The 23,894-nt window shown below is 50.7% G+C and overlaps 1 protein-coding gene across 2 annotated transcripts; it reads left to right on the top strand.

Moving 5' to 3' along the window:
- The first annotated feature begins 7,815 nt into the window (after positions 1–7,815).
- Positions 7,816–13,537, top strand: LOC107143071 (cytochrome P450 11B3, mitochondrial-like). 2 transcript variants are annotated; one of them, XM_015486696.2, is made up of 9 exons: positions 7,816–8,054; positions 8,422–8,580; positions 10,189–10,388; positions 10,511–10,714; positions 10,971–11,125; positions 11,726–11,892; positions 12,250–12,328; positions 12,420–12,608; positions 12,911–13,537. In XM_015486696.2, exons 1-9 carry the CDS (start codon positions 7,816–7,818, stop codon positions 13,022–13,024), a joined length of 1,506 nt encoding a protein of 501 aa, XP_015342182.1. In that variant the 3' UTR covers positions 13,025–13,537. The 2 variants fall into 2 exon arrangements, with proteins under 2 accessions (XP_015342182.1, XP_015342183.1); XM_015486697.2 differs by lacking the exon at positions 12,420–12,608.
- Positions 13,538–23,894: the final 10,357 nt, after the last annotated feature.

Raw genomic sequence — 23,894 nt, 5'->3', positions numbered from 1 at the left:
TCCGGGGACTCCTGCTGGCTCCATCATGGCCGTTCACAATTGCATTCTCAACTGCAGCCACACACTTAAACAGTCTGAACGGGACGTTGAAGCGTTGGCAAGTCTCACTTGCTGTCTCTGGGCTTTATCTTTTCTGCTCTGAATCTGGCTGACCCTTTTGCTAATATTAAGATACAATTTGGAAAGCCCATTGAAAAGCTTTCCTGATGGCATTCCATCCAAGATAGGAGAAAGAAAAAGTTTTTTTGCTTTAGTTGTGGGCAAATTATGGCAGCTCCATGGTGACCGAGACCCCCAGGACTCATCTCTCTTAGACTCATAGGCTCAGCTTCCCTGACTCAGGACGACTCAGACCCATGAAACAGTTGTGCCTTTAAAATTTTTTTTTTAACCATGCTATGCCTTGGTCAAAATCTTGAACTCAGAGCCATAATAAAAGACACCTGTGGCCATGCAAGAATTTCCTTGTCTACTATGTGAGCTAGGAAGAGCCACAAATTGCATATAATATTTTAAAACCTTTTAAAATTGTACTTAGTATTCTTGGTGTAACCAGTGAGTTTGTTTTTCCTCTGTTTAATGGTATGACCACAATTTTCAAATAAGAGGTAGGGAAACTCCTTCTGTCTCTATAGTCATGTATATTTATGATTACTATGAATATATATTTCATTTTATAAAGAGCTTTATTTAAATGGCTTAAAGAAAAAAGTTCATTAGAGCCTGGGGATATAGCTCAGTTGGTAGAGTGCCTGCCTCACATGCACAAGGCCCTGGGTTCAATCCCCCAGCACCAAAAATAATAATAATAATAATAATAATAATAATAATAATAATAATAATAATAATAAATCATTGAAACCAAGTAATTTATCTGAAAATACATGTTAATTCATGCAAATGCCTTTGTTCTCTGTTCTAAGTAAATCTTTGATTAAAAGCTAGTTTTAAATTTGTTGGCAAAATGAAATTGGAGATGTCTTCAGCATTGGTAGCGTGTTTCCCCTGGCAGGCAGGGGTGTATTTTTTTCTGTAGATGCCGACGATCACAAAAGTCCCAAGTTCCACCCAGAGCTAATGCACAGACTACAGCACAGTGCCAGATTCTTTTCTTCCTATGTGGCAAACACATTGATTTGACTCTAATGAAACAGAAATCAAGGTGAAGTGACAGCTGTGCTTACTGTCCCACCGCAACATCCTGTCTCCCACTCCCAAGGGACTGGTGGACTCAGTCAGAGCCTTTGGACATCGGAGTGATTGTGGTGATGCAGTGGAGGGCCTCCTGGTGCCTACAAGCAGGAGGATAGAAAGGACAGGCAGCGCGCCCACTGTGCAGGTGGATTTCCTCCTGTGTATGAGTATGTTCCTCTTCTTCACCACCAGGCCCCTCTGTCTAGAGCCTCTCCTAAAGATTAGAGGTGGGCCCAGGGGCCAGCTCCCCTCAATTTCCTTCATCACCCTGTTTTTTAGAGTCCTTCCTATCTCACTGCAAGCTCAGACCCCACACTCACCTAAGGTGTGTTTTCAAAGCTAATAGAGGTATAACTGCTAAAAATAAATAAAGCAGGGAATGTGAGTGGGAAAATGAACATTTCATGCAATTTCAAGTTGTATGGTTATGTTAAAACGTTGGAGTCCTTCCTAAATAAGTTAAAACACTGAGACATCAATTGCTAAGTATAAATTCAAGTTGACATTAGTTTCTTAAATTTTGTGGAAAAGATGATATATATTTGGTACTACAAATAAATACATATGGTCCTCAAAGAGAAATTCCTCTTTGAGAAAGCACATGTTTGTAGAAGGTACCAAATATGTATTCTTCAATCATTAGTCTGTGGGAAACAGATCCAGATTGGTTTCTTCCTCTGTTTTTACTTGAAGCTATAATTACTAAAATTTAAAATTTCTAATTAATATGTATAATTCTACAAACAAAGAATACAAGAAGAGATTTAAGATGCATGCCTCACAAGAAAAACTGTAAGATAAACATACAAATATGTCTTTTCTTGGAAAAAAAGTAATCTTCATCTAATTTAGAGGTTTTCATATGGGTTGTTTTCAAAATGTGAACTTAAGGAGGAAATAGAAACAGTGCAGCAAGGAACTAGTATGTAGCACACAGATATGCAAAGCTCCAGGAATGAGAATGTATTTGGGGAAGGGAAAATTGAAAAAAAGAGCTGTGTTTATATGAAAAAGTTTTTGTTTTAGTCAAGTTTTTTGCCACAGTGACCAAAAGATCTAACAAGAACAATTTTAGAGGAGGAAAAGTTTATTTGGTGCTAACAGTTTCAGAGTTCTCAGTCCATGTACAGCCAGCTCCATTGCTGTGGGCTGAAAGTGAGTCAGAATATCATGACAGAAGAGTGTGGTGGAGGAAAGTAGCCCAGGACATGGCACCAGGAAGCAGAGCGTCACTCACCAGGTACAAAAGGTATACTCCAAAGGCACATCCCCCAAAGGCCCACCTCCTCCAGACACACTCCCCCTGCCTTCGTCACCACCCAGTCAATCCCATCAGGGAATTAATGCATGGATTAGGTTAAGGATCTCATAGCCAATCATTCCACCTCAAGACCTTCTTGCCTTGTCTCACACAGGAGCTTTGGGGGAACACCTCACATCTAAACCATGACACATTTTATGTGGTAAAAATCACATTTTTCTCCTAAAGTAGCATATGTGTACTGTCCAGAATGGAGAGAAGGAAATATAGGATAAAACTCAAGGTTGCAGTGTGTCACAGAGGCTCTGTTCAGGTCATAGGATGTGAAGGAAACGTCTTGGGAAAGAAAGCTTCAGTGTGATCCAGTTGGCTATAATTAGAAAACGTGTTGGTGAGTTTTTCTAAGAATTCAACATGAATATAGGGACCATGTCAGTGAGACAGCTGTGGGCATGCTTCCATCCACACCTGAGAAGCCAAGGAAAGGAAAAAAGAGCTGCTGTTTCAGTACAGTGACGTGGAGAGAGCACTGGAGCGCAGCAGGATGTGTCAGAGATGTAAGGAGCTCAGAGGCAAGGGTGGATCTTATCAAGAGGGAACACAGCTCTCAGCACCTACTGTCCCAGTAGAGACTAAGCCTGAACCAAGAGGGATTTCACACTGCAGGGAAGGGGTGAGCAGAAGGTCCCTAGCCCCTATTCATGACAGTGACACCAGGACTGTGTGCCCAGCAATCCCTGAGTTTGGTTTAAGGAGCAGCCAAGGAATCCACACTCTTGCATAATCTTGGAAAAAGGGCCTAATCCACATTGTTCCCTCCCTGACCTGCCTCCTGCTATAAACCACAGCCTATCAGTGCAGTCAGGTGACCCCATCCATTGTCCTGTGGCCCTGGGAAGCATTCCAATGGCCCTGGCCCAAGGTCCTATTGCCCTGGGAAGGATTCAGGTGGTCCTGCCCACCCTATTTGTACCTGAGAAGTATTCAGTGGCTTTGCCCACCCTCTTGTGGGTGTACAGCATTCAGCTGCCCCTGTACTCATCCTGTGGCCCTAAGTACTAGCCCTGCAGCCCACTCTTCCTATTGTGATCCCAGAAGCTGCCCTGGGGTTAGTAAAGGAATTGTGTGTGCTGCTCCATGGCCATACTTTTGATGACCTCCCCAAATGGGCCAATTCCTTAAAAGGAAAATTTTGCCCACATCTTACAAGAAGCCTATTACCTACACAGATTGTATCTATTACAGTGATTGAATCAATAATTAATAACTTTCCAGTACAAACAGCACTGGGCTCAGATGAACCCACTGTGAGTTCTTCCCACCCTCATACAGAGAAATCCTATGGAAATTCCACAATCTCTTCCAGAATCCGAGGCAGAGGGTGCACTTCCTTGTGCATTCTGTGAAGCCAGCATTTCCCCAAGACCAGAACCAGAGATGTCACAAGGAAAGAATCAGAGAACAGTTTTTCTCATGAACATAGATGCACAAATACCAACAAATGGAGTCCAACAATGTAGAAAATGAAATATGTGCCATGACTGGGTGGGTATATATCAGGCATGGAAAGCTGGTTCAGAGTCGCAAATCAATTGACATAATTCACAAATGAAAGAGGAAACTTCACACGATCATATCAATAGAGGCAAAACAGGAATTGGCCGCAATGCAACATCCACTCATGATAAAAACTCTCAGCAAGGAAAAGGACAGGGAGGTCTTCCTCACGGGGTTAAAGAACACTAGGAGAATCCTAACCAGCACTGGGGTAATGGCAACACAGGGGGAGACTTCCTGCTAAGATCAGAGACAAAGCAAGGAAGGCCTTTCCCACCACTCTTGCGCAGCACAGCTAATGTGACAAGAAAAGCAAAGAAGACACTTAGATTGGGAGGAAATACAAGCAGATGCTGCTCACAGGTTATGTGATCATCCACACAGAGCATTTGAAAGAGTCAACAAAATACTGAAAATTAAAGGCAGTTATCCCGAAACCCATCGTTTTTCTGGGTATCAGCAATTGACAAGTAGAATTGGAATTAAAAACACAATATTATATGCATTGAGTATCATAAAAATGAAATGCCTGGGCCTAAAAATAGAGTAGGCACAAGACCTGTATAAAGAAAACGAGCTCTGGTGAAGAGAGTCAAGCAGGCCCGGAGCGAGTGGAGAGGTGCTCCATGCTCAGGGAAGGAAGACGCCCGGGGGTTACCACGATGTCAGTCCTTCCCAACTTCATCTGTAGGCTCGAAGCAATCTCAGTCCAAACCTCTGAGCGTTGTTTTGTGGATATCAACTAACTGATTCCAAAGTTAATAAGAAAAACCCAGAATGGCCAGCACTGTAGGGAAAGAAAAGAACATCTGAGAACCCACACACTTGTCATCAAGACGTACTGTTAAGCTGTAATAACCAAGGCAGCATGGTGCGCGAGAAAACCAGACTGATAGAGTTAACGAGTGGAGGAGGAAGCTCTCCCACAGACTCAGGCCTGGATGGAGAGTCGGTCCTTGACAAAGCAGTAGAGGCAACGCAGTGTGCACATCAGTGTGCTGGATGGAGTGGGCATCCTCACACCACAAAGATACGGGGACCAAGACACAGAACTTGCACCCCTCAGAAAACTTTATTCCACCTGTTGATCCAAATGTAAATGGCAAACAGGAAGCTCCTTGAACATGTCCCAGGGGAGAACCTGATGACTTTAAGTCTGGTGATGACTTCAGGCCAGCAGCAAAGGCATGCGCCATGAAGGAAAGGGTGGAGAGGCAGCACTGCCTCGAGGGAGAAGCTGCTGCTCTGCACAGGACCCAAGAGCGAAGGAGAGGACATGTTAGCCACAGGTACCTCCCACGAAGGGCTGTCTAAAAAAGCATGCAAAGAGTTCTCAGAACTCAGCCACAAGAAAAGGATCACGTCACAAAGTGGGTGAAAGATCTGAATGGACAAAAGATGGTGTACAGATGGAAAATACACATAAGAAGCTCAGCTTCACGTGTCATTAGAGAATAGCAAATTTAAATAAAAAGATGACATTACACAGCTCAGAAAATGGCAAAATCAAAAAAAGTGACACCACCAAATGCTGGCAAAGCTGTGGAGCAAGGGGAGCTCTCATTCATTGCTGGTGAGAATGCAAAATGTCAAAGCACTTTGGAAGACAAAATTATTTACCCTCTTACCATACAACCCAGCAATTTTGCCCTTTGATGTTTATGCATGTGAGTTGAAAGCAAAATTCCCACAAAAACCTGCTGGTGACTCTATTCATAATTAGCAAAACTTGTAAGAAATGGAGATGTTCTATAGTAGGTGAATGGAGAAAGGGCAGCATATGCCGAAAATGGAATATTACTTAGTGCGCAAAAGATATGGACCACTGTGTGTGGTGGCTCATGCCTGTAATTCCAGCACATTGGGAAGCTGAGGCAGGAGGATCCTGAGTTCAAAGCCAGCCTTAGCAACAGGGAGGCACTGAGCAACTCAGTGACACCTTGTCTTAATACAGAATAGGACTGGGGATGTGGCTCAGTGGTCGAGTGCCCCTGAGTTCAATCCCAAGTACCCCCCCAAAAAAAAATGGACTGCCAGGAAGACATGGAGGAACCTTAAATTTGAATTACTAAGTGAAATAAGCTAAGCCAGGAAGGCAGCAGACTGTATGGTTTCAACTCTATGACATTCTGGAAGGAAACCCTGGGGGTAGGGGGAGTAGAAAGGTCAGTGGTTACCAAGGATCAGTGGAGAAGAGGGGTAACCAGGCAGGACACAGAGGGTGTGAAGACAAAGAACGCTTCCCCAAGATGCCCAGGTGGGCACTGCCAGTTTACATTTGTCAACCGACAGAATATACACCACGCCCAAATGTGAACAAACGGAGGCTTTCGAGTGACAGTGATCTCTCAGGGTGACCAAGTGTGACAGCAGATCTCTGGGGTTCAGAGTGTCTTGTCATGTGCAGGGGCAAGGGTTCTATGGGTCTTCTCTGTACTTTCTGTTTGAGTTTTTGGTGACATAAAATTGCTCTAAAAAACCAGTTCTCCTGTTACAGGCTCCAACAGCACCAGAAGTGCTTCTACCTGCAGGCGCACTTCCTTAGGTCTAACTGCATGGTTTGAATATCCCTGGAACAGTGGTCCACCTCAAGCTTTTGAGTATAGCCCTTGCTGCTCTGCCACAGAGGCTTACTTTAAAAGGGACATGTTTTCTTTTCCCTCTCCCAAATTAGCAAGTGAATTTCAACATTCCCCCCATCTGTCAAGGCATACCTGGAATGTAGCCCTTGAATCTCTTTTAAAACCCTCTGTTTCCCCCAGGGACAGAAGTCCCCCGTGTTTCTTTTTTGCAATAAAACTTTTTTCCTTTTTTTTCAAATGGTGTCCTCATTATTGGCACTGGAGACAAGGATCGAGTGTTTAGTAATAACCCTGCAGTATGAACTTCAAGGGACAGAGATGGTGTACATTATACCCACATCATACCCAGTATTGTACTTATGCTCTAGCACATGGAATGCTTATTATTTCCTAAATCAGTGACAGCATGAATGAACAGGGTTTCTGAGTGATCCAGTTCTCTCTGTCATCTTATTCCTGTGGGAACTCTTGTGGCTGCACTAGGCATTCCTTACCACTGGAGCAAAAGCAGCACTTGGCATTCTAAGAGCTCTGGAGATGTGGAGAGAGGGAAACCTCAGGTAAGGGTTCTGTGCTGCCTCATTGGACCAGTGTGGACCCCATACAGTGTCTGGTCTGGAGACATTCTGCTCCAGGAATGAAATAATTCCCAGAGAAGGAAAAAGAGAGGTATGAGCCTATGTGGCACTAGCAAGCATTGTGAGTACATTGTTGGGATGCCTTCAGTATTCTTCCTGTGTCTCAAAAAAAAAAAAAATACCTGAAAGTTTCCATTTCTTTCAAAATAAAATATTTTTAGACTTGACAAGAAAGAATCATAATGCTTTTATATGCTCTGCAGTTCTGAGGTTATTTTCATTACAGTAAATTAAAAAAAAATAAGGTCTATTAAAAGAATCCAAGGACTCCTAATCTATTCATTAGTTAAAGGATCCATCCATCTTGCTCCTTCAACCTGCAGAGGGAAGGGACAGGCCACTGCTCCCACCTACCTTTAGAACCCAGTCAAGTCTCTAGCCCACTAGGAAGCCTTGCAGAGATGGGGAACAGGCACCAGGCCATCTCCTTCCTCCAACTCTGGTTGGGAACCTGGCTATGAGTGCCCCAGATCTCTCAGGAAGGTCCAGGGACAATTTGTTCCATGACGTGATCCTTGGCCACAGAGGGCCCCTGGGTGAGATAAAAAGGACTGGGCTGAACGGGGGTGGAGGGAGCATCACAATGGCTTTCAGGTCAAAGGCAGGTGTGTGGCTGGCAGGGTCCTGGCTGTGCCTGTGCAAGGTGAGAGCCCTGGGCACCAGTGCAGCTCTGGGTGCCAAGGCAGTGCTGCCCTTTGAAGCCATACCCCAGTGTGCAGGCAACAAGTGGCTGAGGGTGCTACAGATCTGGAAGGAGCGGGGCCAGGAGAACATGCACCTGCAGATGCAACGGGCTTTCCAGGAGCTGGGACCTATTTTCAGGTAAAGCCCTGCCAAGCCCCTCGCTGAGGATGCCCAGTACCTCCTTCTCTGCTGGCTGCCCAGGCACTTGCCAGGCACACGGTGCTCCTGCTCCCTAGGAACATGGGTGGTCTCCGCCCTCCACAAGGCAGGAGGGGGCATGTGGGTTACCGTCCCGAGACTTTGCCAATGGAGACAAGGACTCCTCCTGTGCACAAGGAAAGCTTGCCTCAGAGGAAGCTGAGAGGGGAAGAGGGCTCAGGCAGAAGGCTCGGGGACTTCCTGTGGGGCAGGCTCAAGTCCAGGTGAAGGGTGAGGTCTGACTGGTCTCCAGAGGGGCACCAGGAGAGGACGTGGGATCCAGCAGGGCTTTGTGCACTGTTCCAAGGTATGACGTGGGAAGAACACAGATAGTATCTGTGATGCTGCCTGAAGATGCTGAGAAGCTGCATCAGATGGAGAGCCTGCAGCCCTGGCGGAGGCCACCGGAGCCCTGGATGGTCTACAGAGAGCACCGTGGACAGAAGCCCCTGGGCGTATTCTTGCTGTGAGGCACCAATGGGTTGGGTTGGGAAGTGGAATTGACACTGGGCAGCCTGGAGAGGAGGCCAGACCAGCAGACCACAGGACACATGTCCTGGGCTCTGCGGGTGGGTGGACAGTGTCAGTAGTAAGCATGGATGGTTTCCTGTGATGGATGTCCTGGGCAGGGGAGCAGGCAGTGGGGGAGAAAGGCACATGGGGTCTGCACAGGCTAGACAAGGAACACTGAGCCCCTCTCTGAAGGGAGCACTCTCGGCCCTAGGCCTTGGTCCCCTCCTGCTGCTGGGTGGCTCTCCTTCCTGTGGGTCAGAAAACCAGCCCAGAGATGTGAAATCCCAGGACCAAAGCCGTGGGCAGCATGGGCCAGAATCTGAAGTCCACCAGGGCTGTCCCACCACCCAAGGGCCCTTGCATCCTGGGTCAAGTCAGCCTTCACTTTGGGGGAGACAGTGATGGGGAGGAGGTTGGGGATGTGGATGGTGGAGGTCCAAGGCAGCTTCTAGCTCAACAGCAAGGCCCTGAGCTTCCAGCTCAACAGCAAGGGGGTAGTTCCTTCCTGTGCACAGGGAAGCGGGGAGAAGATGGTGCTTAGGGTGGGTCAGCTGCAAAGAGGTTGCCATAAAGAGCAGGAAGTGCTGAGAAGAACCACAGGCTGGAGAGTCCCACACTCCGTGTCAGGAAGTGGATTTTCTGGGGAAGGGCAGGGCATATGCACGTGAATGTCCTGGGCCGGGCCCTCCATGGAGGGCATCTGATGCAGAGGCCAGATGTGAAGGGCGGGTCAGGGGGAAAGGAGAACCAGTGCCCCTGAAGGAAGTGGTGGACTTGTGTGTGTGTGTGTGTGTGTGTGCATGCACGCGCCCATTAGGGTTATATGCAGCACTGTGCATACTCTTGGACATGAGTGTCTTCACACATGTGTTTGAGGTCTGTGTGGGCACACACGTTGCCGTGGCATGTACCCATGTTTCTCATCATCAGGAATGGGAGGCACTGCCCTAGGAAGAGAAAGGTGTGTGTGCCTGATTGTGGCTCAGGCTGCAAAGCCCTGCCCACCACTGGCACCAGAAGCTCTGGGGCCCCATGTGCTTGGGATGTGCTGGGTGGCTGTGGTGGGAGATTCAGTTTGGACTCTGCACTACAGAAGACAAGGACACTTCAGGGAGCAAGCAGGTGCCACTCTCCAAGCTCCATGGGGAAGGACATGGAGGAGAGGAGTCAGCCTGGCCTCTCCCATCTGAGGCATGGTGTGGGCCAGGCAGGCAAACTTGACCTCAGGTCACCCCCCACCCTGGCAGAAAGCCTGGCCACCCAGGCAGGGCCCACATGGACGCAGGGTGTGCCTGGCAGCTCCCAGGAATTAGCCCACAGGCCTCCCAGCACTCCAGGGCTACCTGCCCTCATCCCCATTTCAGACTTCCATGGCCATCGCCCAGCACAGGAAGGTCACTCTGAGAGAATAAGGTGAGGCCAGGACATGCAGCTGCCTAGCCCTCGGCCCACCTTCATCCTTGGAACCACTGAGTCCCTTTGGGTTCCAGGAAGATGGCAGACAGGTTGGGGACCTGTGGGATGTTTGGGGATGCCTCTCAAGCCCTTGCCTGCCCTACAGGAATGGAGCTGAATGGAGATTCAACCGGCTGCGGCTGAATCCAGTCGTGTTGTCAGGAAAGGCCGCGCAGAAGTTCATCCCCATGGTGGACGTGGTGGCAAGAGACTTCTCCGAGGCCCTGAAGAAGAAGGTGCTGCAGAATTCCCGGGGGAGCCTGACCCTGGAGGCCCAGACCAGCATCTTCCACTATACCATCGAAGGTGTGGGGCTGGGGGAGCCCCTGGCCTCGAGGGTTCTGAGGTGGCCAGGGTGGGGTGGAGTGCTGCAGGACGCAGCTGAGGCCCAGGCCTGCCCTTGTTCAGGGCTGCCATCCTCTCTGCAGCCAGCAACTTCGCTCTTTTTGGAGAGCGGCTGGGCCTCTTTGGCCCACACCAGAACGCTGGCAGCCTGAAGTTCATTCATGCACTGGAGGCCATGTTCCAGTCCACTGCTCAGCTCATGTTCCTGCCCAGGAGCCTGTCCCGCTGGATGAACTCCCAGGTGTGGCAGGAACACTTTCAGGCCTGGGACTACATCTCTGAGTATGGTAAGGGCTGGACCAGGCAGGGCCGTGGGTCGGGGCAGGACAGTCATCCAGGTTTCCTTTGACCACCACCCAGAGCCACACGGAGTCCACACAAAAGGGCCACGCCTTCCTCGTGGTCCTTGCAGAGTTGGTGGTGTGGCCAGGCTTAAGACAACACTGAGGAGCAGGGAGAGGAGGCGCTGGGTTGGTGGGTGGATTGACAGTGAAGCCGACCTTCCCAGCACTAAGGCCTGAGGCCTCTCTCGTCTCCCCACAGCCAACACCTGCATCCAGAAGGTGCATCAGGAGTTTGTCCGTGGTTGCCCTGAGGCTGTCGGCAGTATCACATTGAACCTGATCTTGCAAGGGGACTTCTCATTAGATGCCATCAAGGCCAACGTTATTGACCTCACAGCAGGGAGTGTAGACACGGTCAGTCCTAAGTTCACCCCAACATTGTGTGTGACATTCATCTGACTCCCTAGAAATGTCTTAATTCATTTCTGTGGCTGAGGACACTGTAGAGGTACCTTGGAAGGAGCCATTTTGGAGATATGGAGCCTCAGATCTCAAACTGGGGCTGCAGATATGTTTGGAGTACCAGGAATGATCCAGGAGGAGGACCTGGCTGGGGTCTGAAGGCCTGCTCAGGGTGGGACAGTGAGGCTTGTCAGAGGGGTCTGAACACAGCCGGGCAGACAGCCATTGCAAGCAGATGGACAAGGGCTGCAGAGCACCTGTGACTCCTGGAACGGTCACCCCTCAGGGCCACGGAGCAGGGTGTGAGAGCCAATCAGACCCTGAGGAGACAGCAGGAGGTGGCCTGGGTTGGGCCCCGAGAGGTCGTTCCCTCAGGACTCAGGGCAGGAGTCAAGGGGACATGGGTGTCTTGAGTTGTGGGGTGCCAGGGCTCTGTGCTGCTCGGGGCATGCCCTTCCGCTCCAGGGGAGGGTGTTCTCGTGGAGGGGTGCCCTGGGGCTGGGGCGCATGGCCAGTGCCGTGGTCTGAGCCTTGCCCCCATGGCTCCTGCAGACAGCCTTCCCCTTGGTGATGACGCTCTTTGAGCTGGCTCGGAACCCCAATGTGCAGGAGGCCCTACGCCAGGAGAGCCTGGCAGCAGAGGCCAGCATCTCTGCAAACCCCCAGAGGGCCCCCTCAGAGCTGCCCCTGCTGCGGGCTGCCCTCAAGGAGACCTTGCGGTAGGTGCCGGCTGACCCTCCCCACCTGCCCTGGCCCCTCTGCTCACTGGAGGTGGGAGGCAGGCATGAGCAGCTTTGCCTCAGAACCCAGAGCCCCTCAGCTCCTCCTGCTCTGCCTGAAGCGAGGGGTGCTCCTCTCCTCTGGGACTGCACTCCCAAGTCCCATGCATGACCGGCCATGTCCTCCTGGGCCTGGCTGCTCAGGCTGCTGGGGACTCACTGAGCCTAGCAGGTGCCAGCAAGCACATCCTGTGACCAGGGCTGCCGCACCCTCGGGGGTCCTGGGTGGGCAGCAGACAGAGGGAAGAGGAGGGAGCTGTCCCCCTGAGGCCCTGCCTGTTGGTGTCCTACCCCCAGGCTCTACCCAGTAGGAAGCATTTTGGAGCGAATCACAAGCTCAGATCTGGTGCTTCAGAACTACCACATCCCAGCTGGGGTGAGTGAGCCCCGAAGGCCACCCCAGCAGATGGCCCCTTCCCACATCCCCTCACTAGGCAGCTGACACCTCCCTGCGCATGTGTCTGCAGACCTTGGTCCACATGCATCTGTACCCAATGGGCCGAAACCCCGCGCTGTTCCTGAATCCTGAGCGCTACATCCCCCAACGCTGGCTGGACAGCCAACTGCACTTCCACCATCTGGCCTTTGGCTTCGGGGTGCGCCAGTGTCTGGGCCGGCGCTTGGCAGAGGTGGAGATGCTGCTTCTGCTGCACCACGTGAGTGGGCCTGGGAGGGGCTCAGCAGAAGGGCGTCAGTGGTGCGTGGGGGTGAGCGGGACCAGGAGGGGCCAGCGGGTCGTGGTGCGGGGTGAGCAGCCCCCAACCCTCACCACTTGGGTGTGTGCGTGATGGGGCGGTGCCTTCCCTGAGGGCGGGTCCTGTGCCCACTACCCCGCCAGCCTGGGTGCGCTGGCTCCTGCTCTCTGCAGCGTGGTGGCTGCTCTGAGCAGCTGGTCAGGAGGCTGGCCAGGACCTGAGCCTGCTGCCCAGGCCACAGGGAAGTCCCGCCTCTCTCCTAGGTGCTGAAATCCTTCCAGGTGGAGACACTAGTCCAAGAGGATGTGAAGCTGGTGTACCACTTTGTTTTGAGACCCGCCTCCTCTCCCCTCCTCACTTTTCGGCCTGTCAACTAGTCACATCTGCGCACTGCGCCCCACCACCAGCCTCCCTCTGCCTTGACCCCAGCCCACCTCTCTTCTGTCTTAAGGGCTCTGCTTCCTTGCCCCCACGCGGTCCAGCCAGCTCCTGGCCCAGTGGACTGGCCCAAGCCCCAAGGCAGGACAGGGCTTGCCGAGCTGTGCAGCAAAGCCAGGACGCACTGAGGAGGATCTTGGTGGCAAGTCCAGGCTTTGTTGCCAGCCTCACCGAGCAGTCTGCTGGGACATGTTCCGCAGCCCGCCTGGCAGCAGCTCCTGCTCCTCCTGGCCATCCAGCGGCCCTTGAATCATCCCTCTGAGTATTGTCTATGCTTATGTTTTGCATCTATATGGCACATTCTAGAATTATATCTGAAATTATACACACACACACACACACACAGCCAGAGTGAGAGAATGGGGAAAGAGAGAGAAAGCAAGCACAGACGAGCAATTTCACATTTCTACATCTTGAGACAGGAGTCATGTTTCTGCATTATGTTACTGGAGCATACGCAGTGTAAGTTAGGGAAGAACATAAAAATGAGTGAGGACTGTATGTATCCCACATGAATGGATGGTGATGAAGATCAGATTTGCAGACAGGAGTTCTTGCTGGTGACCTGGACAGGGTGAGAGAATGTCCCTTATGGTAAGTTGTCCTTTCTCTGGAGGTGAGGTGTTGACGGCATTGGGGCAGTTACCTCCTGGGAAATGCTGCAAATGCCCTGACGTGATAGAGAATGGTGGCTTCTTCCCAAAGTTCCACGAGGGCTGGGAGTGGAGCAGACTGTGTTTTGCAGGGAATTAGGACTTTACCTTGATCTGGGCACTACGGGCTGAGTTATATCCCCCTGAAGATTTTGAGTTGCTCTCCTGAAGCCCAGGACTGTAGGACGTGACTGTATTCAGAGACAATGCCTGGGTTGAGTTGATCAATGGGAAATGAGGCCATTGTGGTTGATCCAATCCCAATGTGACAGAGGTCCTTACAAGGAGAGGAAAGGAGAGCACGAGCACCCACAGAAGGCCCTATGTGCAGACACAGTGAGCAGGTGACCTTCCACAGTCATGGAGGAAGGCCCAAGAAAAATCCAACGTGCTACCACTCATCCCAGACTCCTCACATCCAGAATCGTGGAAAAATGAATTCCTGTTGTTTCAGTTCCCACCTTGTGGTACTTTGTCATGGTGATCAAAACAATCCAGGAGAACAGGTAAGCACAGGCAAACTTGGCAAACACAAGCGAGCCCCTGGTATCAACAGAGAAGGGACCAAGGGGCCTGTGCACTTTTGGTCTTAGCTGCTGCTGTCCTGTCTGTAGGCCAGCCAGTTCCTTTGGCCTCATCCTGTCCTTCTCTTGGCTCCTGGCTGCCATGAGGTGAGGAGCTTCCTCTGCCACATCCTCCCATCATGATGTACTGTCTCACCACAGGCCCAAGGGCAAAGTCAACCTTTTCTCTTTTCAAGTTGAGTGTCACAGGTGTTTTGACCCCAGTAATGGAGAGCTGAGAACACACCGTCTGAGTAAACATCACCTCCTGCAGTGAGCTCCTGAGTCATGGTGCGTCCTCTGGCACGCGGAACTGTGTTCTTTCTGTTCAGTGGATTGAATTGGCATGGATCTCATGTTTACGGGTCTCTGTAGTCTGACAAGCAGTGTGAGCTGGGAGCTCAGCCTCATCTGTAGGCCAGCCAGGTCCTTTGACCAACACATGGGCCGTTTGCCTTATGTGTTGCTCTATTGGTGACGCTAAGCCATGGGGTTCTTTGGGCCTCTGGATTTAGCACTTGTTAGATCCTCTGGATTCCATTTCACCCATGTTTTTTGTTTATGATTTGTTTTGATGACGGATCAGAATCCGACACATCCTCTATTAGGTGAGCAGACGCCTGGACCACGGGGCAATGGATGATTAGTGGGTACCAGGGGAGTATGCACCTCTCCCGTGTCTGCAAACCTCCACTGATGGAGGCAAGATCTTAATTATTTAAAGATGGAGAGTAAATGTTAAAGGGCTTTGTAGGTAATAATCCTTTTACATGTGGAGGGACATTAATGCCCTTTTTATGTTTTTTTAAATTTTTTATCAATAAATGTAGTATATTTGTACAATGAAATAGTAATTATCAAAAAGCAAGGAACTAATGATATGTGCTGCATCATGAACCATGAAAACATTTTGCAAACTGAAAGAAATTAATCACAAAAGACTACATTGTACATGATTCCACCCATCTAAAATAACCAAATATAGAGATATAAAGTAGCTCACTAATTGCCTAGTGTTAGAAGTGTTGGGGGGAAATGAACAGTGATGCTAATGGGTACAAGATTTCTCTTCAGGGTGAAGAAAAATTCCTAAAATGTATAGTGATTATAGATATGTTGATTCTGAATATACTCAAACCGTTGATTTGTATACTTTAAATATTTGAAATGTCTGATTCTAGAATAATTATACAAGGCTAATGCCCTTTTTAGATAGAAGAAAGTACAGAGTGGTTTAAGTTGGTCTGAGGTATGGGTCAGTCAAGTGGCCTTGAGTAAGGAGAGCCCAAGGCCTGGGACAGGTTAGAGACCCAGGTAGGGCGGGTTATGCTTTGGATGTGAGGTATTCCCCCAAAGCTCATGCATTAGACAGTGAAAGAATTTTCTGAGGTCAAGTGATAGGGTTATGAGAGCCTTAGCGGATTCAGTGGGTCATCCCACTGATGTGGACTAACTGGGTGATAGCTTTAGGCAGACAGGGTTCCTATTCGCCATGTGCTATGCAGCATTCCTCTCCATGCTATTTAGCCATACTGTTCTGCCTCACCCTGGGCCCAGAGCTATGGAGACAGCGTTCATGGACTGAGACCTGTGAAACTGTCACAGTGAAGAAAAAGTGGACTACAGAAATTGGTATAAGAACTGGGGTTTATTTTAGTCAGGTTTTTTTTTTTCTGCTATGACTTAAATACTCAACCAGAACAACTGCAGAGGAGGAAAAGATTTTTTTGGGGGGTGCTCATGGTTTCCAAGGTCTCAATCCACAGACAGCAGGCTCCATCCCTCAGGGCTCAAGGTGAGGCTGAATATCATGGCAGAAGAGTGTAGATGTGGGAGACCAACCTTGCCCATGACTGGGTCACACTCCCCGACTGGGTGCTGAGGTGCCACAGAAATGTGGCAGAGCTTTCTCCACCCTAATTGGGTTCGAGGGTCGGTGTCTCGTGCATGGGTGTGTCTTGCTACAGCCCCATGGGTGAAGCTACGCTTATCTGTTCCTTTGTAATATAACCCCTTGCCCTGTTTAGGATAGAATCTTCCATGGAAGTGCCTTGTGTGTGTCCCCTTCTCTTACTGTGCCTTTGGGTATGGCCTACCCAGGTGTCAGTCAACCTGCTGACAGTGGACATCATGAAGACAGACTCAGCCCCCTGAAACCTGACCCCTGGCCTCATTTAAATAGCTTCTCCTCAATAAAAGGGGTCAGTGCGTGTGTGCTCTCTCTTTGTCTTCCTGTGGACCCTTAAGGTCAGAGGAGCCGTCACAGTGACCCCAAACAAAAAGGTATTTATGTCTCTTGGTTATTTCGTGCAGCCCAGTTAGCCCAGTTCAACTGGAGTAACCCTTGAGCCTTTTAGTCACAAACAAAAACCCGGCATGTGGCAGAGGGAAGAAGTTCACATGATGTTCAGAAAGCAGAGAGAGAAACTTCACATGCCAGATAGAAATATATACCCCAAAGTGATGCCCCCAATACCCCACCTCCATCAATTACACACCCCACCTGCCATCAAGTACCACTCAATTAACTTGATCAGGTGATTAATTCACTAATGTGTTAAGGCTTTGGCAACCCAATCATTTTTTATCTGAGCCTTCTTGCATTGTCTCACACTTGAGCTTTTGGAGGACACCTCACCATCCAAACCATAGTAGGGTTGTCAGTGTCTCAAGCTAACCATGCGGTTCAGATGCCTTTAGAACAGATTTGCCAAGCAAGGAATGTGGACAACTTTAGAGATGCAAGTTGGAAAATTTTAAATTGGTGTAAACTAAACTTCATGGATGGTTCTGGTAGGAGCCCTGAAGGCTGGAGTGCTAATAGCCCTGTGGACAGTAAAGACTGGGCTCATGGGGTTTCAGAAGAGGAAGACTCTATTGGAAATTGAACTAGAGGGCATTCATGTTACAGCAAAGAAGTTGTCTGCATTCTTTCCATAGCCTAAGACTTTCTATGAAGCTGACCTTAAATGTGATGGAGTAATTCACCTGGCAGAGAAAATTTCAAGGCACAACAGTATTCAGGCAGTGACATTGGTATTGTAGGATGGTTTTTAGCCAAGTTCACAGTGATAATCAGGAGCAGAAAGCAAAGCAGAAAGATGTGAAAATCTTGCAGTGTGGTCAGAGAAGTGCAAGTGAAACAGTTTAAGGAAATTGGTTTTTAAACGAATGACAACTATTAAAGAAATGCTGAATACTTTACCCCGAGACTGGGAAAGACGACTTGAGGGCACCTCAGGAACTGGCAAGGTCACACCCATCTCAGGCTCAAGGGCCTTTGAGAGGAGACCAGTAGGGTGCCCTGCTTGCACATGCTGTTTCACTGTGCTCCATCACCCAGGCACTCAGAGGCTGCCTGGAGGCTCGGTGACTACTCAAGATGTAGACTGACCTTGGCATCCACCACATGCTGCTGGTTCTGCAGGAGTGCAAGATGCTAGAGTTAGGAGGTCCTAGAGGTTTCCACTGAAATCCCAATCAAAGGAAGGCCTGGAAGGCCAGGAAAAACACAACACAACCGGAGTCCCTCGAGTGACCTCTGGGAAGTCGACCCATGAAGATGTGAGAAAGCAGCCCAGATTTCAGGACAGTGCCCTGAGACCTAGAGATGCAAGCACGGCCGGGGCGTGCTGCAACACTGAGCAGCAACAAGTCAGGAGAGAGGACGGTGGGCTGCAACTGGAAGGCCAGGGGGCGGAGCTACATGACCCCACACCCTGAGCCCCAGGTGCTGGACATGGAGCTCAAGAACTTGTGTTCTTGGCTGGATTTCAGTCTTGCTTTGGTCCCTTCCCTTCTTTCTGTGCCCCTGTTTCTCCTTTGTGAAATAAACGTGTACTCTGTGACAGTGTATAGTGGATATGTGTAACCTACTTTCGATTTTTATAGGGGCAGACATGGAGGAATTTGTCTGGTGTCTCAGAAGACACTTTGGACTTGGACTTTTGTGTAATGTTAAGATATGGGAACTCTTTTGGGTTTTTTAATTTTAATTAATTAATTTATTTTAATTAGGCATATATGACAGCAGAATGCATTTTGACTCATTGTACACAATTGTAGCACATCTTTTCATTTCTCTGTGCATGACGCAGCGCCACACCATATGTGCAGTCATACATGTACCTAGAGTGATAACATCCATCTCGTTCCACCATCTTCCCTGGAACTCTTGAAAATTGATTCAGTGTACTTTTCTTTATGAGATGGGCATGAGCCTTTGGGGCCCACAGTTATGATTTAGATATGAGGTGTCCTCCACAAGCTCATTTGTTAGACAATGCAAGAAAGTTCAGAAGTGAAATGATTGAGTTATGAAAGCCCAAACCTAATCAATGGATTGATTCACTGACATAAATTAACTGGGTGGTTGCTGTAGGCAGACTGGGTATGGCTGGAGGGAGTAGGTCACTGGGGTGTGCCTTTGGGTTTATGTTTGGTCCTTGGTGAGCACAGCTCTCTCTCTCTCTGCTTCCCAAAGTGATGCCACTAGCTGCTTTCTTCCTCTGCACTTTGCGGCCATGATGTTCTGCCTCCTCTCTGGCCTCCAACTATGGAGCCGGCTGCCTCTGGACTGAGACTTCTGAGCGCCTAATCGACTTTTCCTCCTTTAAAACTGTTCTTGTCGGATCTCTTGATCACAGCGGCAAAAAAGCAGACTAAAACAGCTGGATTTGCTGGGATGTGATTTGAGAAGTGGTTGTGTGAGGACAACTTCCTTTCAATTGAGTGCCTGCAGCTTCCACTGGGGACAGAACCATACTGCCAAGGTTCCCCCATGGGAGCCTAGCGTCAGGTGATGGAGGAGTTAGATGTGTGTCTTGCTTGCTGTCAGTTCTACTGGCAACTTACAAAGAACAAGGAGCGACAGGTGGGGCCTTTTACTACAGACTTATATACATGGAGTGCCATGCTGTTGGCGTCACGAGATCCCCAGAGTTCCTTACGTTATGAGGACAACACTGGGCAATGGAAGAGTCTCTAGTGAACGTGCAGAAGTGGGTAGATGGACTTGACATCAGAGTCGAGATGGCTGCAGAGGCTGGCCAGGTCGATTGGCCCTGGGGTCATGGCCTTATCCTGCCTGTGTGGCCATCCCACAGGCCAGGACTGCCATTGTGCTCCCCCTGCCAATCCCATGGGGCTGGCAGAGGGCCACCTCCTCCCACAGCATAGGCCCTGGCAAGACACAGAGCACAGAGAAACTGCCCCGTCCTGCAGGTGGAATATTGGGAGGCAGTGTGTTTGGTTCCACCCTGTCCTAGACAGAGTGCCAGGCTGAGTCCATACCCATGACCCAAGCACACCTGGGCAGAGGGTTGCAGGCCCAGTGAGAGCCTCTAATTCCAGGAGAGCCCTGCAGGCAGCCCCTTGTTAGGTATCTTAGGCAGGGTGGAAGGGGCCACCTTGGGCAAGGCCTGGGAAGGTTGTGAGTGCAATAAAAGGCCTCCTATGGATCTCATCCTTGGGGAGGTGGCGAAGCCAAGGCGTATCATATTTACCCGTCTCCCAGGCAAGAGTCATGGCCAGCGTGCAGAGAACCAAGTCAAGGTGCTCTGAGAGCAGGCTCAGCTGGGGTGGGAGGGAAGACTGGCCTTGGGGGCAGTGTCTAGGGGTTAGGGTGGAGCAGAGTGAAGAGTGTGAAAGGCCCCTGAATGTCATCAAGGCCCAGCCGGGGAAGGCGAGGACAAGGGCCATGCCCCCACCCCCCGCCACTTGGCAGTGTGTGTGTGTGGGAATGAGGCACCAGGACAACGTGAAGTCTACGATCTGATGTGCCAAGCCTCGGCAGTGAGGGCCTTGGGGCTCTGACCAGAGCGCCAGCTGACTCGACCCAGTGGGTCCAAGAGGCTTTCGTTGGAGTGGGCCCACATAGGGGAGGTGCTTTGTCCGCAGCACCTGTGAGATTAAGCAAAATTTGTCAAGAAGGAAAATGTTGGTTCAGAGCCCACAAAGGACTAAGGACCTGGGCTGTATGTCCTCCCCCAGTGTGTCAAACATCCTTGGAGGCAAGGTCCTCAGAGTCCTGCGGCCACAGGGGGTCAGGAGAATGGCATGGTGGCAGTCCTGTCTGCCAGGAGGCATGCTGCAGCGGAGCCGCGGCACCCAGGGGTGCCCTGACAAGGTGCATTGTGCCCCTTGGGAGATGAAGGAGCTCTTGCTGAGAGGCTGCTGAGACTGGCGCTGAGCACAGCACAAAGCCAAACGTACGGCCACCACGTGTTTCCTGGTTGCTGCTTGGGCAAGGTCAGTGATGCCGATGGCAGTGTTTCTCAGGGCCCTTGGTTTCTGGGGCCACAGCATTAAAGGTTGTCTGGGGGCCTCTGGTGGAGCGTGCAATGAGAGGGCCACTCTCTCCTCCCCACACTCTTGCCACTTGCTTGGGTTGTTAACAGGAGATCTCTGTTATGAGGGTCCGAGCTTCAATTCTGGAAGGCCCTGCTGGACGTACCTCAAGCTATCATATTAGCAGTTTTAACTAGGGGGTCACAAGTCCCCTGTGATGTGATGGTCATTGTGGTTGTCAGCTTGGAGGATTGAGTGATGCCTGGAAAATTGTAAAGCACACTTCTGGGTGCTTCTGAGACGGTGTCTCCAGAGATGATTGGCAAGTGGCTCCATCCACAGAGAAGGGGAGGGCCTGTCCTAACGGTGGGTAATGTTGTCTGATAGCCTGGGGGCCCTACTGAACTCAGATTGGTGGGGGAAGATCCCCTGCCCCAGGCAAACTGGGTTCTTCCTGAGCCAGTACAGGTTTGCTACCTCACTGCCTAGGACCACACACCCCAGCCTCTGCAGCTCTGACTGTGGCCTCTTACCCGTGACTCTGCAGGGGCTTTCAGGCCTTCAGTCTCTGACTGGGGCTGCACCATTGGTCCGTCTTGTTCTGAGGCCCCAGCTCCTTGGACTGCTGCTGGTTCCCCCAGCTGTGCGGCAGGCAGACTGCAGTTGTGGGGTTAAGTAGCCTCTGGCCATGTTGTCAGTCTCTGAGTCCCTCCCACAATTCGAGACACAGGCTGTGGTTCTGTTCATCTGCAGCATGCTGACCAAGATGAACCCCTTGGTGAGGCTCTGTGTAAGTGCTGAAGTCTTCCCCAGGTCAGTGCATCTGTGCCCAAGACAGGATGTGGAAGGCAAGCCCATAGGGTGGGAAAGGGAGACCCATCTACTTCCCTCTGTTTGATATTTGGTCACTTTCTTAGGACTGGAGGAGGTGTGAAGTTTCCACTGAATGGGATCCAGACTTAACTGTGACCTGAACTCTCACGTTAAGGCCATGAAGTTTTGCCAATGGGTAATTTTAGCAAATGGCTAAGTTCATTTAGACCCTAAGTTGATAGAGAAACAAATACCAGGAGTGCCCTTCCATGGATCTGTCACTCAGGTTCTTGAGAATATTAAATATCCTTTGTGATATATAATAATTATATGTGTGTTTCTCACACATCGACTTTTTGGACACAAATTTGGGTATACAGGTGTTGTTCAGCAACTTTGTCATAATTTGTTTCCCATATGTAAAATGTATTAATAGCATCTGTTACAATCGGACTCTGAAATGCCCTCTAAAACTCCCTGAGCTCAAAGCTTGGTCTTGAGTACTACTGGGAGGCCGAGCGGTCTTCAGGGGGTGGGCCTGGTGGGAGGAAGGTAGGCCACTGGGAGAGGGGAGGGTGTCCCCTGGGGACCCAGGACCCAGCCCTTTCCTCTCTCTGCCTCCCTCAGACAAGCAACTCTACTCCCCACCTGCACTCGCCGTCCTGTTCCGCCTCACCAGAGACCAAAGTGGACACACAGAGATCTCACGTGCCATGGCACAAGGTGACCCTTCCTTCTTATGACCTGATAATCTCAGGTGCTTTTCCACAGCAGTGAAAAGCTGACTAACTCAGATAGTAAGGCCTAAAATGCACAGAGCACAAGATGCAGAAAGTGTGATTTGTTTACCATCGTCTCCTCTCTCTCTCCCTCTCTCTCCCACTGTCCCTCTCTCTCCCTCTCTCTCTCCCTCTCCCCTTCTCTCTCCCTCTCCCCCTCTCTCCCTCTCTCTCCCTCTCCCTCTCCCTCTGTCTCTCTCTCCAGGGTTTGGTTTGGTTTTTCCTCTCCTTCTTTTCAGGAAGGGCTGGGCCTGGGCGGGGCAGACCCATGCGTGGGGCAGAGAGGGAGGAGGAAATGAAGCAGCACAGCTCAGAACCCGAGCTTGGCTCCTGCGCACAGGCGGTGCCTCCTCCCCTGCTCTTCTCTCTTCTTCAGTCTCCAGCATTTGTCTCCCCTTGAGTTGTTCTGCCAGTAAGACCTGGATGGTCCTCTGGCTGCTCTGAGCAGTGACCACCCTTTCTGGGGAGTCTGAAGCCCCCTCTGAGGGACTGGGATGTGTCCAGAAGAGCAGCAGTGAGCTCTACTTTGTATCTCAGGCTGAGGTTTGAGTTTGGGACCTTCTCGTGTTCATGCAGGAGGTAGACTGGGCGTCACATTGATTGGAGCGGAACCTCATCTCCACAGGGTGTGAGCGGAGCTGGACCAAATGCTTTCTCCTTTCTCCTTTTTCATTGAAATCAGAGTCATTGTCTCCAGGGATGGGACCGGGCTGGGGTTTAAGTGAGACAGCAGCAAGGCCAGGCGCAGGCTCAGTGTTTAGACCAAGAGCAGCACAAGTGTGGCCAGTGGGGCCACAGTCCCCAAGGCCCATGCCCTCATTCAGAAGCTGGGCATGGCCAGCAACTCACTTGGTCCTCTGAAGGACACTCCCTGGACTGCATGGAGCAGGCTGCTGCACAGGAAGACAGCAGCTCTGCCTGCCTGTCCCTGGTCAGTGCCTGTTCACCTGGCAGGCATGTCCAGGGCACTTGGAGGGAAGCAATGCCTTGTTCCCTTCACAGTGGCCTTTGGTGAACTAGTAACTAGTCAGAGTGAAAAGGGGCTGCCTTGGAGCTCCACCCTGTCCAGGCCCACAGCACAGCTCAGCCGTGGACTCTGACAGCCCGGCCGTGGCCTTCCGCACTCAGGGTGCTCGTAAGGAGGAAGGCACTGATGCCACTGAGATCAGCCTGAGCTGTGGCTTTGCCTCAGTGTGAGGTCATGACACTTGGTGGTACCCATCTGCTAGTGTCGGTCAGGAAGGCCAGACTGCCTGCTATGCTGGTGGGGAGGCCTACCTGTCCCTACCAGCTGGCCTGTGGCACACCTGATCAAGACACAGGTCGTGTCCTGCAGGCTCGGCGAGGCTGATGACTCGGGACCACTGCCCTCGGAAAGAGCTGGCTACTTGGCAGTGAAGGGGCACAGGACACCGTGCAGAGCCAAGAAGAAAGCACCATGGGCCAGGGGAGAAGTGCAAGACATGTGGGCCAGAGCTGGCACCGTGGGCTTCGCGAGCGCCCAGGCGAAGCAGTCAGCAGGCTGGTCAGAGGGGAGTGGCCAGCTCTGGGCGCAGCGTCTGGGGTGAGTTTTGTGGCCATGCTTAGTGGTCCAGAGGGTGAGAATCCCATGCAGGAGTGGTGGGTGCTTCGCATTAGATGGTTCACACATACAAGGCCAGCCCCCAGGCCAAACAATCCTTGGATCTGGCCCTTCAGAGGGCTGCCTCCCAA

Source organism: Marmota marmota, unplaced genomic scaffold (genome assembly GCF_001458135.2).
Source record: "Marmota marmota marmota unplaced genomic scaffold, marMar, whole genome shotgun sequence".
NCBI lineage: Eukaryota > Metazoa > Chordata > Mammalia > Rodentia > Sciuridae > Marmota > Marmota marmota.
The sequence above is the reverse complement of the archived record's forward strand: the minus strand, read 5'-3'. Positions and strand labels throughout refer to the sequence as shown.

What these genes read in the sequence shown, in the direction of transcription:
- LOC107143071 (XM_015486696.2), top strand. Translation starts at nt 7,816, where the DNA reads ATGGCTTTCAGGTCAAAGGCAGGTGTGTGGCTGGCAGGGTCCTGGCTG. An exon ending in GAGCTGGGACCTATTTTCAG is followed by an intron (nt 8,055 to 8,421) that starts GTAAAGCCCTGC and finishes CACTGTTCCAAG; the next exon opens with GTATGACGTGGGAAGAACAC. An exon ending in ACTACCACATCCCAGCTGGG is followed by an intron (nt 12,329 to 12,419) that starts GTGAGTGAGCCC and finishes ATGTGTCTGCAG; the next exon opens with ACCTTGGTCCACATGCATCT.